The sequence below is a fragment of the Chenopodium album genome, chromosome 12 (assembly GCF_948465745.1).
Source record: "Chenopodium album chromosome 12, dcCheAlbu1.1, whole genome shotgun sequence".
Classification (NCBI taxonomy): Eukaryota; Viridiplantae; Streptophyta; class Magnoliopsida; order Caryophyllales; family Amaranthaceae; genus Chenopodium; species Chenopodium album.
This window is the reverse complement of record NC_137845.1, coordinates 4,483,775-4,496,420: the sequence shown is the minus strand read 5'-3', so window position 1 is coordinate 4,496,420 and position 12,646 is coordinate 4,483,775. Positions and strand designations below refer to the sequence as shown.

The 12,646-nt window shown below is 35.0% G+C and overlaps 2 protein-coding genes across 5 annotated transcripts; one reads left to right on the top strand and one right to left on the bottom strand.

The window, feature by feature from the left end:
* Nucleotides 1-720: 720 nt before the first annotated feature.
* Nucleotides 721-4,353, bottom strand: LOC145571699 (TATA-box-binding protein-like). 3 transcript variants are annotated; one of them, XM_081630725.1, is made up of 10 exons: nucleotides 4,221-4,353; nucleotides 3,720-3,816; nucleotides 2,710-2,797; nucleotides 2,523-2,594; nucleotides 2,178-2,228; nucleotides 2,041-2,085; nucleotides 1,831-1,923; nucleotides 1,535-1,636; nucleotides 1,375-1,448; nucleotides 721-1,077 (listed from the first exon to the last, which is right to left on the bottom strand). In XM_081630725.1, coding segments are annotated over exons 2-10 (603 nt in total). In that variant the 5' UTR covers nucleotides 3,797-3,816; nucleotides 4,221-4,353; the 3' UTR covers nucleotides 721-1,076. The 3 variants fall into 3 exon arrangements, with proteins under 3 accessions (XP_081486851.1, XP_081486853.1, XP_081486852.1); XM_081630727.1 differs by having other exon boundaries at nucleotides 4,235-4,322; XM_081630726.1 differs by having other exon boundaries at nucleotides 4,217-4,319.
* A 1,239-nt stretch (nucleotides 4,354-5,592) lies between these two features.
* On the top strand, nucleotides 5,593-12,300 carry LOC145571698 (protein FAR1-RELATED SEQUENCE 3-like). Of its 2 annotated transcripts, XM_081630724.1 has the most exons (7): nucleotides 5,593-5,722; nucleotides 6,480-6,533; nucleotides 6,616-8,825; nucleotides 8,920-9,009; nucleotides 10,232-10,381; nucleotides 11,440-11,556; nucleotides 11,890-12,300. In XM_081630724.1, exons 3-7 carry the CDS (start codon nucleotides 6,627-6,629, stop codon nucleotides 11,932-11,934), a joined length of 2,601 nt encoding a protein of 866 aa, XP_081486850.1. In that variant the 5' UTR covers nucleotides 5,593-5,722; nucleotides 6,480-6,533; nucleotides 6,616-6,626; the 3' UTR covers nucleotides 11,935-12,300. The 2 variants fall into 2 exon arrangements, with proteins under 2 accessions (XP_081486850.1, XP_081486849.1); XM_081630723.1 differs by having other exon boundaries at nucleotides 5,594-5,722; nucleotides 6,480-8,825.
* Nucleotides 12,301-12,646: the final 346 nt, after the last annotated feature.

Genomic DNA, 12,646 nt, shown 5'->3' with positions numbered 1-12,646 from the left:
AAAACTAATATTGAATCAATTCTATATTATTACTTTGTTGCGCTCTTAATTAAGACTAAAAAATTGTGTATATGCGTCTCACGTTTTCTATTTGATTTGTGTTTAAACTCAATCAATTTTGGCCATTATATATCTATAGTAGTTGGGCGATTGTATTTCTCTTTTAGTTTGGCTTATACTCCGTAGTAGTTTAATCTCACTTTATGCCAAATCCATCCGGTATTACCATATTAGTTTATGGTTTGCGACTACCCAAGTTCTCATTTATTTTCATTTAAAATATTTCAATCTAAAAAACACCCATCATATCTTGATGGCACTACAAATCACGCAACAGAACTTATGGACCTGTTGAAAGATTAAATGGATAACAAGGTAGGGTTTTACAATCAATACAAGGTCACAAGACTCACAACTACATAGTATATAACAAGCAATAGAAATGTATCCCAGAGGCTCAGGGCCTCTATCTCCTAACTATTTCGATCATATCGGATTTCAAAGCTAAACCTATATGCTTTTACTGAAAAATTCTTTTTATTTTGACAATCAATAGCGCACATATTAGAAATACATATATATTAGGTTACACATTAACACATTATATAGTCTCAACAGCCTCAAGAAAGAACTAGGAAGGCCTGAGTAACATAACATAATCTACAAAAAGATAAAAAAAAAAAATGGAAGACAATAACAAATCAAAAGATGTGCAATAGCATCCAAAGAAAGTAGTATTACCGGGATTGATTATGATGAGCACTAATCCAGACAGTTTCATTATTAACAGTAAAAGAAACTTCAATACCAAGCTCAGAAGTTCTAAATCTAGACAACCTTCAAATCAAAGTTTAAATTCTACTTGTAATTCTAGACAACCTTCAAGTCAAAGTTTAGAAGTTCTAATTCTAGACAGCATTTACTAACGCGCAGCTTATCCAGGGGTGGAGAGATAACTCTAATAAACCCAGAGCCTTCATCTTCTACAGAAAACAGTACTGCATGCCGCATCCCCTTTCATCTATATACAGTTTGCCAGAAATTTGCATGGCATGCTCAGCAACTTCTGTAACTTATCTGCCATAACGGAAGAGCAATTTCAGTTAAATAAGTCCATAACACTGCTCATAAAAGAAAGGACACTGATAAGAAAAGCAAACAATCAAAATAGTTATGTATCCACTCATTACAGGAGCGGGTGGAACTAAGGTAAAATTTAAGTACTTATCCTCCCTACCCCAATCATATTCTCAGCAACTTATCAGAATAATTAAGACTTCGTATGTGACTAGTAGCAACAACATTCAGTAAAATTTCAATGGACAATTAATTAAAATAATACGAAGTATAAACGAAAGATGAGAAATTCAGTACCACTGCTGGTTTTTCTTAAACTCAGTAAGCACTGGATATATGTTCTCAAAGGCAGTGTAAGTCTCTTCTCTCACCTGCATGATATCCAAAGTTAAAATAAATGGTAGAAACCCTGGGTCAGAGTTTGACACAAAATTCACAAAACACAAGATAAATTCACCTTAGCTCCTGTCAGAACTATCTTTCCTGAGACGAATATAAGCAGCACAATCTTTGGTTGTTTCATTCGATAGATCAAGCCAGGAAATAGTTCTGGTTCATACTGTAAACCAAAAACATTTCATGGAATTCCTGACATTGTTAATACAGCATTCCATTGAAATCTCTGACTTTGTTATTACTAACATTTTGTTGGCCATTTTACGGAGGAACATGACATATATTAACATCAAAGACCTGATACTTCCAATCAGAAAAGAGACAATGCCAGGCTCAAACAGAGATGATATTACTCACACTAGAAAAGGCACCATGAGAGTATGCAAGCCCCTCCAGTCTGATAGGAAATTTTACATCACACGATGCCACTATGTTCTGGATTCTGAAATTCTGCAAAAGGCAACTAAAGCGTGAGATTTACTTGCCTACAAAAATAACCCTGCACCTGCAAATTAGAAGGCAAGATTTAAGAAAAAAGGATGCACAGACAAAGCAAATAAGGGAAACCTTGAATGTGGCAGGGAATCCCAGCTTCTGAATAATTCGAGCATACTGAAAAAGAGAATAACATGAGATATAATAACAAGAAACAAAATAGTCAAGTACACAAATCTGCAGCAACATAATAATGCAAATTGACTTACCTTACGAGCAGCTAGTTTTGAGTCCGCCTCACTCTTAGCTCCAGTGCAAACCTAGATATCCAGATAATCATCAGTGAATGAACACACATAGAATAAAAACCCACTCAAAGACACTTTTAATGAAAATTTCTTAAGCTAACTAATACGACCAAAGAAAACCACTATAAAATGGAATCATAAGTGAAGCTATGGTTTAACATGCATGACAACTCATATTCAGGCGCTATAAGTGAACACCAAACAATCAACACGGTAGTCTGATGAAACATAATGAGAATTCTTTCTTTTTTAATAATGCATATATATATCCTTCCCCATATAGAAAGAGCTAAGATACAAGCTCACCATCTTTCCAGAAGCAAATACTAGGGCTGTTGTCTTTGGCTCCCTTATCCTCATAATGACAGCCGCAAAACGCTACAGAACAGCAGAATAGGAAACAAAAAAGTATTTTAGGTAATTATAAAAAAATTATACAATTCATTGAATGTCAGACACGTCACACTGCACATCACAAACCCTACGAATCTACCTTTGGATTATACTCTGCATTACGAGCTTGCAGTGCAATAGATTTCAATTCCAACTTGCAGTCCAAGTTGACAGTTGATACAATGTTCCTACAAAATAAACACATCAACATGATAACAACGTTCAGATTTAGAAACAGTCTGCATGTTGACGTCAAAGCTTTGCATCCCGCCAATAATGAGGCAGGAAGACCAAATCAGAAACAAACACATACAAGGAAACATAAAATTTAACCCGGAACATTACATCATATGCATCAACTCATGCATAAATACTAAAATCAAAGAAATAATATCCCTCATCAAATAACTACCATAGCACTATCACACCCTAACTACATCTACCACTCAGAAACAATAATCAGATACAGTCCCTCCCTACCTGAATTTTCTTCACTTTGACTTCAAACAATATACTTCATATAACACTGTACTTACTCCCTTTGTCCCATAATACATGACACAATCAAACATTGCACACATGCTGATGCTTAGTTTGACTCCATTTTTATATAATTAAATATTAATGAAAATTATTTTTAAAAAAGTATAATACAAGAAGCAGCAAATAACTCGGCTTTACATTATCATGTAAAATCTTTCTAGGTTTTGTTTAAACTATATTTGTGAGACAAACAAAATAGAAATAACAAGATTAATCTTAGAGACCATTAAAAGAGGGTGTGAAGAAAAATCAATTATAAATCTTCGATGAATGGGGTAATCTTTGGGGAAAACGACAAAAATCCTTCAATTTCGTAAGGCAATTAAACCATATATTGCTGGTTTGACTCATATTTCATTCTACAATCCAGATGCAACATTGAAGTATCACTTTGTAATATCAACGCATGATTACATAGGTCGTTTAGCACTACTAATACAACATAATCTATCAATTTCTAAAAAATTAAGTACAGTATAATTTGAAGCATATTATTGATGATTCCACTCAAAATAAACCCTAACTACCAACATCAAGGTTCAAAAACCCAAATTCAATCGAACATACTGGAGAGTAGGGATGATCCCAGATGGATGTCTCGACTGATCTACAGGTTGACCACCTTCCAAGCCCTGTTCTTCCATGTCAATTCCTCTCTTTCCTTCTGTTCAAAATCAAATTAGGGGAAATTATTAACTAATTCTTCACTAAATCAAAATAGAACCCCAATTTCCTAACTACTAAGATTCTCTTTTTTAATGTTCTATTTTAATTCCATTCACTTTTAATTTCTGTTGAGGAAAAAAAAAATGACAAAAAAAGAAATACCCTATTCATCATCATGCTTGAATCAACGAAAATTGTGAAATAAACAAGAGGGCTTTTCAAGAAATTCTTCTTTTACCTACATATAATTAGGGTTTAAGTAAAATCCGACTATACTAAAAATTGATGAAAATTGTAGGCTAATTTGTGAAATTAAGATCGTTAAATCTAGTTTTAATTGCAATTTCAGAAAAAAAGATAACGGAAATTGAGAAAAATGGATATTAACGAAAGCTCACTGACGCTAAAACGGTGACCTGATCGTGAATTGCAGGTGAAGTTTGCAGATCTGGAAATCGCCGGTGAAAGAGAAGAAGAGGAGAGAGAAAAGGAAAAAAGAGGAAAAAGAAGGGTCAAATAAATTTGAAAGATTGGGGATTTTATATAAGTTTTCTAAATATCAAGGTATTTATAATAGATTATGATGCATAAACCGCCTCTATTATTCTCTTAATAGCCATTTCCTTAATTGGACTTGGATTGTACAAAGTTACAAACCTGAAACCTCCTTTTATTTTCTTAATTAGGGCCTGTTTGTTATTGTTCATTTCACTTGTACAATACTCGTATCTTTTACATACTCCGTATTACATTAAACTTGACCAGTCTCAACTCATAGTCAATCCAGTACACCTGTTTGTTCAACAATTAGGAATGTTAGCTTAACCTCGATAATGGAAATGTTATGTGGAATTAAACTTTTGGTAAAAACAAATGTTGAATGCAAGTAAGTAGTCGATATTAATATTAACCTCAAAATCTTATTTAATTACATAACACACGTGATATTATAAATTTATGTGAGTGGTGTTGTTTGTAAAAATATTGTATAACACTTAAGTCTATAACCCAAGACTAATTAGCTCAAGAGCCTTAAGTCTAAAATTGAAGTCTTCAAGTTACTATCGCAGCTTACTTTTAGATCATATAATATTGGCATGCTATTTACCAAATCATGATATGTATGTAAGTAGTGATTTATCGCCGAGTGAAGTATTAGTCCAAAATTTTCATGCACTAATTTTCGGTAACCCAACTAGATTTCCTTTAAAGGTAATTCGATTGGTTAATATCCAAAGCAAAATTAGTCACCCAAGTTCAATAAAAGCGAACCAAACTAGCCAATGACAAAATATTATCTGAACATGCCTCGTATCTAGGTCAACAGAATCTACACCAAATATGTTACAAAGTATTTAAACATATGATAAACGAAATACGAGTAATTGATATTTGTATTTATTTCTCTTTAATCTTAGACAGCATACGACACATCTAATATTAATTAATTACACTTAATATTATTTTTATTATTATTACTTGTATTATGTTATGATATAATTATATATACAAAGTACTCCGTATCATGTTAATTAATTACATTTTACGTCATAGGGTATCACACGGACCCAACAAATACCTCATACTTGTATTAGTTCATAAGTTGTATACTTATACATACATTAATACATACGAGTAGTTATTATTTATATAATGATCATATCGCGAGAATAAAACTGGAGTAAATAAGAATGAACGTACAAGCCGATTGCCGATAATTAATATTTACATCCGACGGCTGACATTATATGCGTGTCATTAATCATCTTCCAATGTTTTAATTTTAATTGCTATAATTCACTTTTTCGCTGCACCTCTTTCTCTCTCCTCCATTGAAGCGTTGTCTGAATTCTCCATTGAAGCGGCTTCCGAGCTTTCTCTCCTCCATTGAAGCAGCTTTTGGGGTAAGATGTTTTTTTTTTTTTTTTGTTTTAATCATCGAATATAAATTTTAACATTAGGTTTATATTTCACACTTTTGTTATTTTGTTTGTCAATAGTCAATTTAGGGTTCATCTAAGGTGGATTATTGAACTATTATTGGTTATAATTACTGAAGTATGAAAGATTATAGTGAGCGATGTTATTGCTAGAATTTTGGTATGTGTAATTTACGTTGATGTTCTAAAGTGAGAAGAACTTGTGTGATTTTTTTAGCCTAATATACTGATTTGAGTCAAATTTGTTTGCTAATGTGTTGCATTTATTGAGCCTAATCTAGATATTTGATGAAAAGTATATGTCTTTTAAGTTGATTAGTTATCTGAGCTTCTTAAATCGTTTTGAAAATTTAGGAATTCTATTATTTGTGATAATATTGCCCCTTAATTTAACTGGTTATGATGCTTATTGGTGTTCTTTCAAATTTTAATAAATTTTAGATAATTTTGGTATAGTGGGAGGGAATTAAGCTGAGCTTCATTATAGGGGTTTTAATTTCTAGCTAGTATTTTCTGGATTACTTAAAGTGGAGGCTAAAATTTTAATTTTTGTCGTTGTTTCTGTTGTTAATAATGTGGGAATGATCTTCTTAAATTGCTGAAATTTTTAATTTTTGAATTGAATAATGAGATTTTGATCATTGCCTTTAATTAAAAATGTGTAATGTGCTACATTGCTATGTATCCTCATCCTTCGATTCTACTGGGTATTGTTTTGCAGTTGGGAGTTGGTTGTATTTATAGATGTTGTGTCGTTGCATTGGAAGGCTATGAGGTAGATTTCTTGGTAGCGTAGTGGTGCATATGTTTTAGCCTTACAATATGAATTGGCATGGGTGTTGATATTATTGATGTAGAGGGCGGGAACATGAGGATCCGTGCCTCGACGGATAATGGAGATGCTGAGGCAATTGGAGTTGAGGTGTCTCCTACTGGTGTTTATGTAGCTCAGGATGAGGTCCATGTCCTCGAGCCTCATGTAGGGATGGAGTTTGAGTCTGAATCTGCTGCCAAGACATTCTATGATGATTATGCTAGGCGTACGGGCTTCAGCACAAAAATCTGTCAGCCTGGCCGCTTCAGACCTGATAGTGCTGTCACATCTCGACAATTTGTATGTGCAAAAGAGGGGTTGAAAAGGAGGCCTTCTGAATGTGAAGCCATGCTGAAGATAGAGTTGAAGGGTAACAAGTGGGCTGTGACAAAATTTGTCAAAGAGCACAACCATGCCCTAGAGAGCCCTAGTAAGTTGCATAGTATTCGACCACATAGGCATTTTGCTGGTGCTGTGAAGAATGTTGCTGAAGTTTATCAAGGGGGTGTTATGGTGCCAAGTGGTGTTATGTATGTAACTATGGACGGAAATCATGTAAGCCAAACTTCTGTTGACGCAAATCGCTTAGCAAGAAGCATATCTCCTTTAGAATCAAGCCGACTGGTGAAAAGCTCTAACTGCATAAATCATGCCATCAGACCTGCTAGCCCTAAGAGGACATGGGGCAAAAATGCTCAAAATATGCTGGACTACTTCAAAAAAGTGCAGGCAGAAAACCCTGGGTTCTTTTATGCTATACAACTTGATGAAGATAATCGAATGGCTAATGCTTTTTGGGCAGATGCAAGATCAAGGACAGCTTACAGTCATTTTGGTGATGTGGTTACGCTGGACACTTCATACAAAGTTAATCAGTATAAAGTGCCTTTTGCTCCCTTCACTGGAGTGAACCATCATGGCCAAACAATTTTATTTGGTTGTGCATTGCTTCTAGATGATTCCGAGGCTTCTTTTGTTTGGTTGCTGAGGACATTTGTTACTGCTATGAGTGATCGCCCTCCAGTGTCTATTGTCACTGATCAAGATAGAGCCATACAGGCTGCAGTCAGTCAGGTGTTGCCAAAGTCCCGGCACCGCATTAACAAATCTCATATCTTAAGAGAAGGCCAGGAGAAGCTGGCTCATGTTTGTAACATGCATCCTAATTTTCAGGCTGAGCTGTATAATTGTGTTAATTTAACTGAAACAATAGAGGAATTTGAATCTTCTTGGGACTTTATTATTGATAAGTATGATCTCAGAAGGAATGACTGGCTTCAATCACTGTATAATGCTAGAAGACAATGGGTACCAGTATATTTTCGAGATACATTTTTCGCTGCAGTTTCCCCCAATCAAGGAGTCGAGTGTTCATTTTTCGATGGTTATGTAAATCAACATACTACCCTGCCTATGTTTTTCAGACAGTACGAAAGAGCTATGGAGTACTGGTTTGAAAAGGAAATAGAAGCAGATTTTGATACAATATCCAATACACCAGTTCTAAGTACACCGTCTCCTATGGAGAAGCAGGCTGCTGACCTTTACACCAGGAAGATCTTTACAAAGTTTCAGGATGAGTTGGTTGAGACTTTTGTATATACTGCAAATAGGATTGATGGCGATGGTGATACGAGCACATACAGAGTTGCAAAATTTGAAGATGACCATAAAGCATACACTGTAACTCTGAACATCTCTGATATGAGGGCAAGTTGTAGCTGCCTAATGTTTGAGTATTCAGGCATTCTGTGCAGACACATTTTGACAGTATTTACAGTAACTAATGTCCTGACCTTACCTCCACATTACATTTTGAGGCGTTGGACCAGAAATGCCAAGAGTATAGTCTCATTGGATGAGCCTGGTGCAAATTATGCACAGGAATCAACCCCATCAAGATATAACAGTCTTTGCCGAGAAGCTGTTAAATATGCAGAGGAAGGGGCAACAGCTTCAGACACCTATACTGCAGCTTTAACTGGTCTGAAAGAGGGGGCAAAGAAGATTGCTGCTGTGAAGAAAATTGTTGCGAAGGTTGTTCCTCAGACTCCTAAAAAGTCCACTTCTGGCTATGATGATAAGAATATATCTGCAGCTGATTCACCTTTGTTATGGCCGAGACAAGACGAAGTTACCAGGCAGTTCAACCTTAATGACTCTGCCACCCTTCCTCATTATGTCAGTGGCATGAATCTTCTGCGCATGGCCCCCACATCTGTTCAACGGGATGACGGCCCCACAGACAACATGGTATGCTAGAATATATTGTGATATTCTTTTTTATTGCTCCTCTATGCATCAATAACAGTGTTGCTGACTATGGCCCTTCTATCTCCATGACTAGGTTGTACTCCCTTGCCTTAAGTCAATGACATGGGTCATGGAGAATAAGAATTCGACACCTGCAAATAGAGTAGCTGTAATCAACCTAAAGGTTTGTATATTCTGGTTGTGATTCCCTTGGAACTCTTGAGCTGTCTCACATAGTTATATAATAAGAAATTTAGATGCTTGCATTTCTTTTGGTGAAAAGATAAGTTGAAAGGTTGGAAGAGGTTTTTCGTGTTGGCACCCTTGAGACCTTGACTATTGGACAAAACAATGAAGAAACTTTGTGGATGATTGTATTCTTCCTATCCACACAACTAAACATTTGGGGAAATGATTGGAATTATTTGCTTTCAACTTTGAAGAAAGAGAAGGGCTGCACGCGTACCCCATTGAAAGAGATCTCTCTTTGTCTTACTATTTTAAGGTTAGACTAGGGTTCACTCCCATATCATTGGCTGATGAGATCTTCATCACAAAGGATGAATAATGGCAATGAATCGGTAAATGATGAATGTACATGCAAGATGCTAATTGTTTGTTTACTGGTGTAAAGCAGTCTACTACACAATTTTTAATGCTAAAATTTGTGTGTTTACCAGGGAAAAGCAGAATAGTCTGTTTGAGCTTACTTTTTGTCAATTGTTTATGAGAAATACATCATTGCTTAGTGATTGTCTCGCTAGATGTTTCAAATAAGGCATTCTAATCAAGGGACAGAACCAAGAACTTGATGGAAGTGGGTTGGGCCAAAAGACTCAAGGGACTATTGTTTCTTTGAATTTTCATCTCCTGTACTTTTTTGGAATTCAAACCACGTAATGATTGAAGTAAATTCTATTTTGGATTCTGCTATTATCCTTCTCAGAACAAACAACCCTATTAGTGTAAGAAATGTTTTGGTTGTCTTGATAGTTACATTTATTCAAGTATCTTAAATATTGTATTTGACTTATTGAGTCATTGAATTATACGTCCCTTCTCCCTCTAGTGTTGACTGATGACTGTATTGCTTCTTGTGATGGATCATTTAATTAATCCTCTCTTTCACATGCTGTGTGATTTTAGACTGTTTGGGATCTGATGCTGCTGGAGCCTTCAGTCAACCCTTAATTAACATTTTGATCCATCCTTTCTAACTTTGGGTTCGGTTAATTTCCAAGTAAAAAGAGCAATTGGTGCATTTAATGAATTAGTACAATACAATTAGTTTTTTCAAGCCCTCTGAGTTGGTTAAGTGCTTTAATCCTGATTACTTGAGTTTATATTCACATTCTAAGAACGTGACATTGACCTTCCTTTCTCCTAACTATATTTTGTTTTTGCAGTTGCAAGATTACAGTAAGAGCCCTGCAGTGGAGTCTGAAGTCAAGTTTCAGCTCTCGACGGTCACATTGGAACCTATGCTTAAATCTATGGCCCAAATCAGTGAGCAGTTGTCCACCCCGGCTAACAGGGTTGCTGTTATCAATTTAAAGGCATGTTTCTCTAATTTGGCAGTCTTTTAATTGGTCAGAGTTATTCTCATGGCTGATCATAATCACCGCTATGGTACTTTTATTGGTCAACAGCATAGCAAAATATTTATAAATTCATAGACTATGGCTGCTGTAGTTCCTTTTAGACTGCCCAAACCTTGTCTTTCCTTTCCAGTTGAAAGGTAAAAATTAAGGTCATCTTAGAAGTATGTGTTACTATCTAACTGCTACATACCTAACTAGTTTATGTCTTGTAAGATTTTGAGTGTGTGATGGAGAAATGCATATAGCAACTTCTCAAAGACTGCTCTCTTTTTTTTTTCCTTTGCCATATAGAATGTACTAATGCCCATAATGTGATATTTTAAAGTATGATTCGACGTAAAATAGACCTGTTTGCTTAATATTTAAAGTGCATAAGAATGCTGGCCTTTAAACCAAATCACATCTTTGTTAGTTGCTCTTATATGGAATTCTGGAGAAGTTACTACAAATGCCTTTCTTAAACACCCAAGTGATGGGAGGAACTGTAGGACTACTGGATTTCTTTCTTCTCTTCTTGGATAAATCTGAAGATTATTTTCAATCAATTAAAGATATTGCTTGAAGGAACTTTAAGAGTTGCATGTTAACCTGTACTCAAACTCATCTTGTTATGCATTGCTTTGCTTCAACTAATCCAAAGTAAGTAGCAGAATCATTTCATTATGGTAAGAAATCAAATATGTAACAAGATAATGATCTAATGTTGCTATTAGTTCATTATCTACCTGTTGCCATGTTTGGGTTATCATTGTAAACAGAACATGATACTTAGAAATACTTGTCAGCAATGTCACACTATGAGCAAGATATCTTTTGCGAAGTTTCGGTGATGTACACGTATCCTGTGACCCATATATATACTGATCTGGAGAGTATATTCAGTTTTAAGCTTGTCAGGCGCTTTTAATGAATCTTTATACTCATTTAATGCTTGTTTAACCAATCTCAATGCATTGTATTATCAACCCTGGCTATGTTAAGTAATCCTTATACGTGATTCTTTTTTATTTTAGCTCCAAGACACTGAGACGATCTCTGGAGAGTCTGAGGTGAAGTTTCAGGTTTCCAGGGATACTTTAGGTGCCATGTTGAGATCAATGGCCTATATCCGTGAGCAGTTATCAGTTTTGGTAAGTTTTCCAACCTCATTATGTGATCTGGAGAGCAATGTTGACTCATTTCTATACTACAAACTTGCAATAAAGCATTATGGCTAGCATGCACCTCCTTTCTTTTCACCCATACCTATCATTATTTCTTCTGGGAAGAGGGGATGGATGTAAATATGAACATTATCAATCTATCATATATCAATTTCCTAATCTCCCACTCTAAAGATTTTTGATGTTTCTATTGCTGTGGCTTGTGCTGTTGTGCATTTGATTGTTTTTATTGTTGATTAGATATCTATTATCAAACTATTATACATACTAAATTACTATACATATATATACCTTTGGCAGGTTGAGCCACAGATAGAACAGCCATCAAAAAAGCAGCGGAAGTAACTGCTTGGATTTTGTAATGCATGTGTAGAATTAGGTTTTGTGGCTCCCATTTAGGAGTGATTTCTTTTTTAGTTAGGTTTTCGTTCTTTCTCCCTCTCATCCAACCTTTCAATCCAAGGCCACAGGTACATACAACAGTTTGCCATTTGTTGAACAGTTGAAATGGAGATGAGCAGGTACTAGTTTTGTTTCATAGCGGGTAAGGTCGTCTGGTCACTTTCCCTTGAACGGGGTGTCACAAAGTTGTACATACTCTGTTTTTTCATTACCCTGTAATCATAATTATTGTTCTTTGGTGTTTGTGTGCTCCAAAAAGCACATATGAATATTTATGAATGTTATTCATTGTGAAATATGTTTGGCACTCTTTGACTCTGTTGCATTGGACTTTTGGAGTTTATGATTTTAAATGATTAAACAAGGAATGTAGGATTAACCAAGTAAGTTGTCAATAAGTAACGCTTTCCGATTTCTGTAGCAAAATTACCTCGATTTATTTTTATTTGACATACTTTAACATTGAAAACTAATCTTTAAAATATTTTTAATTAAAAAATTATGGAGTATTATTTTTATATTAGACATTAAGGTATATCCAAAATCTTACTAACATTTGTTTTTATATAAGCAACAAATAATGATTTAAATTGTGTTAAAACTCAAAACTTGCCAAAACTTAAATTCAGCCCTCAATTCTTCAGTCAGTAAATTG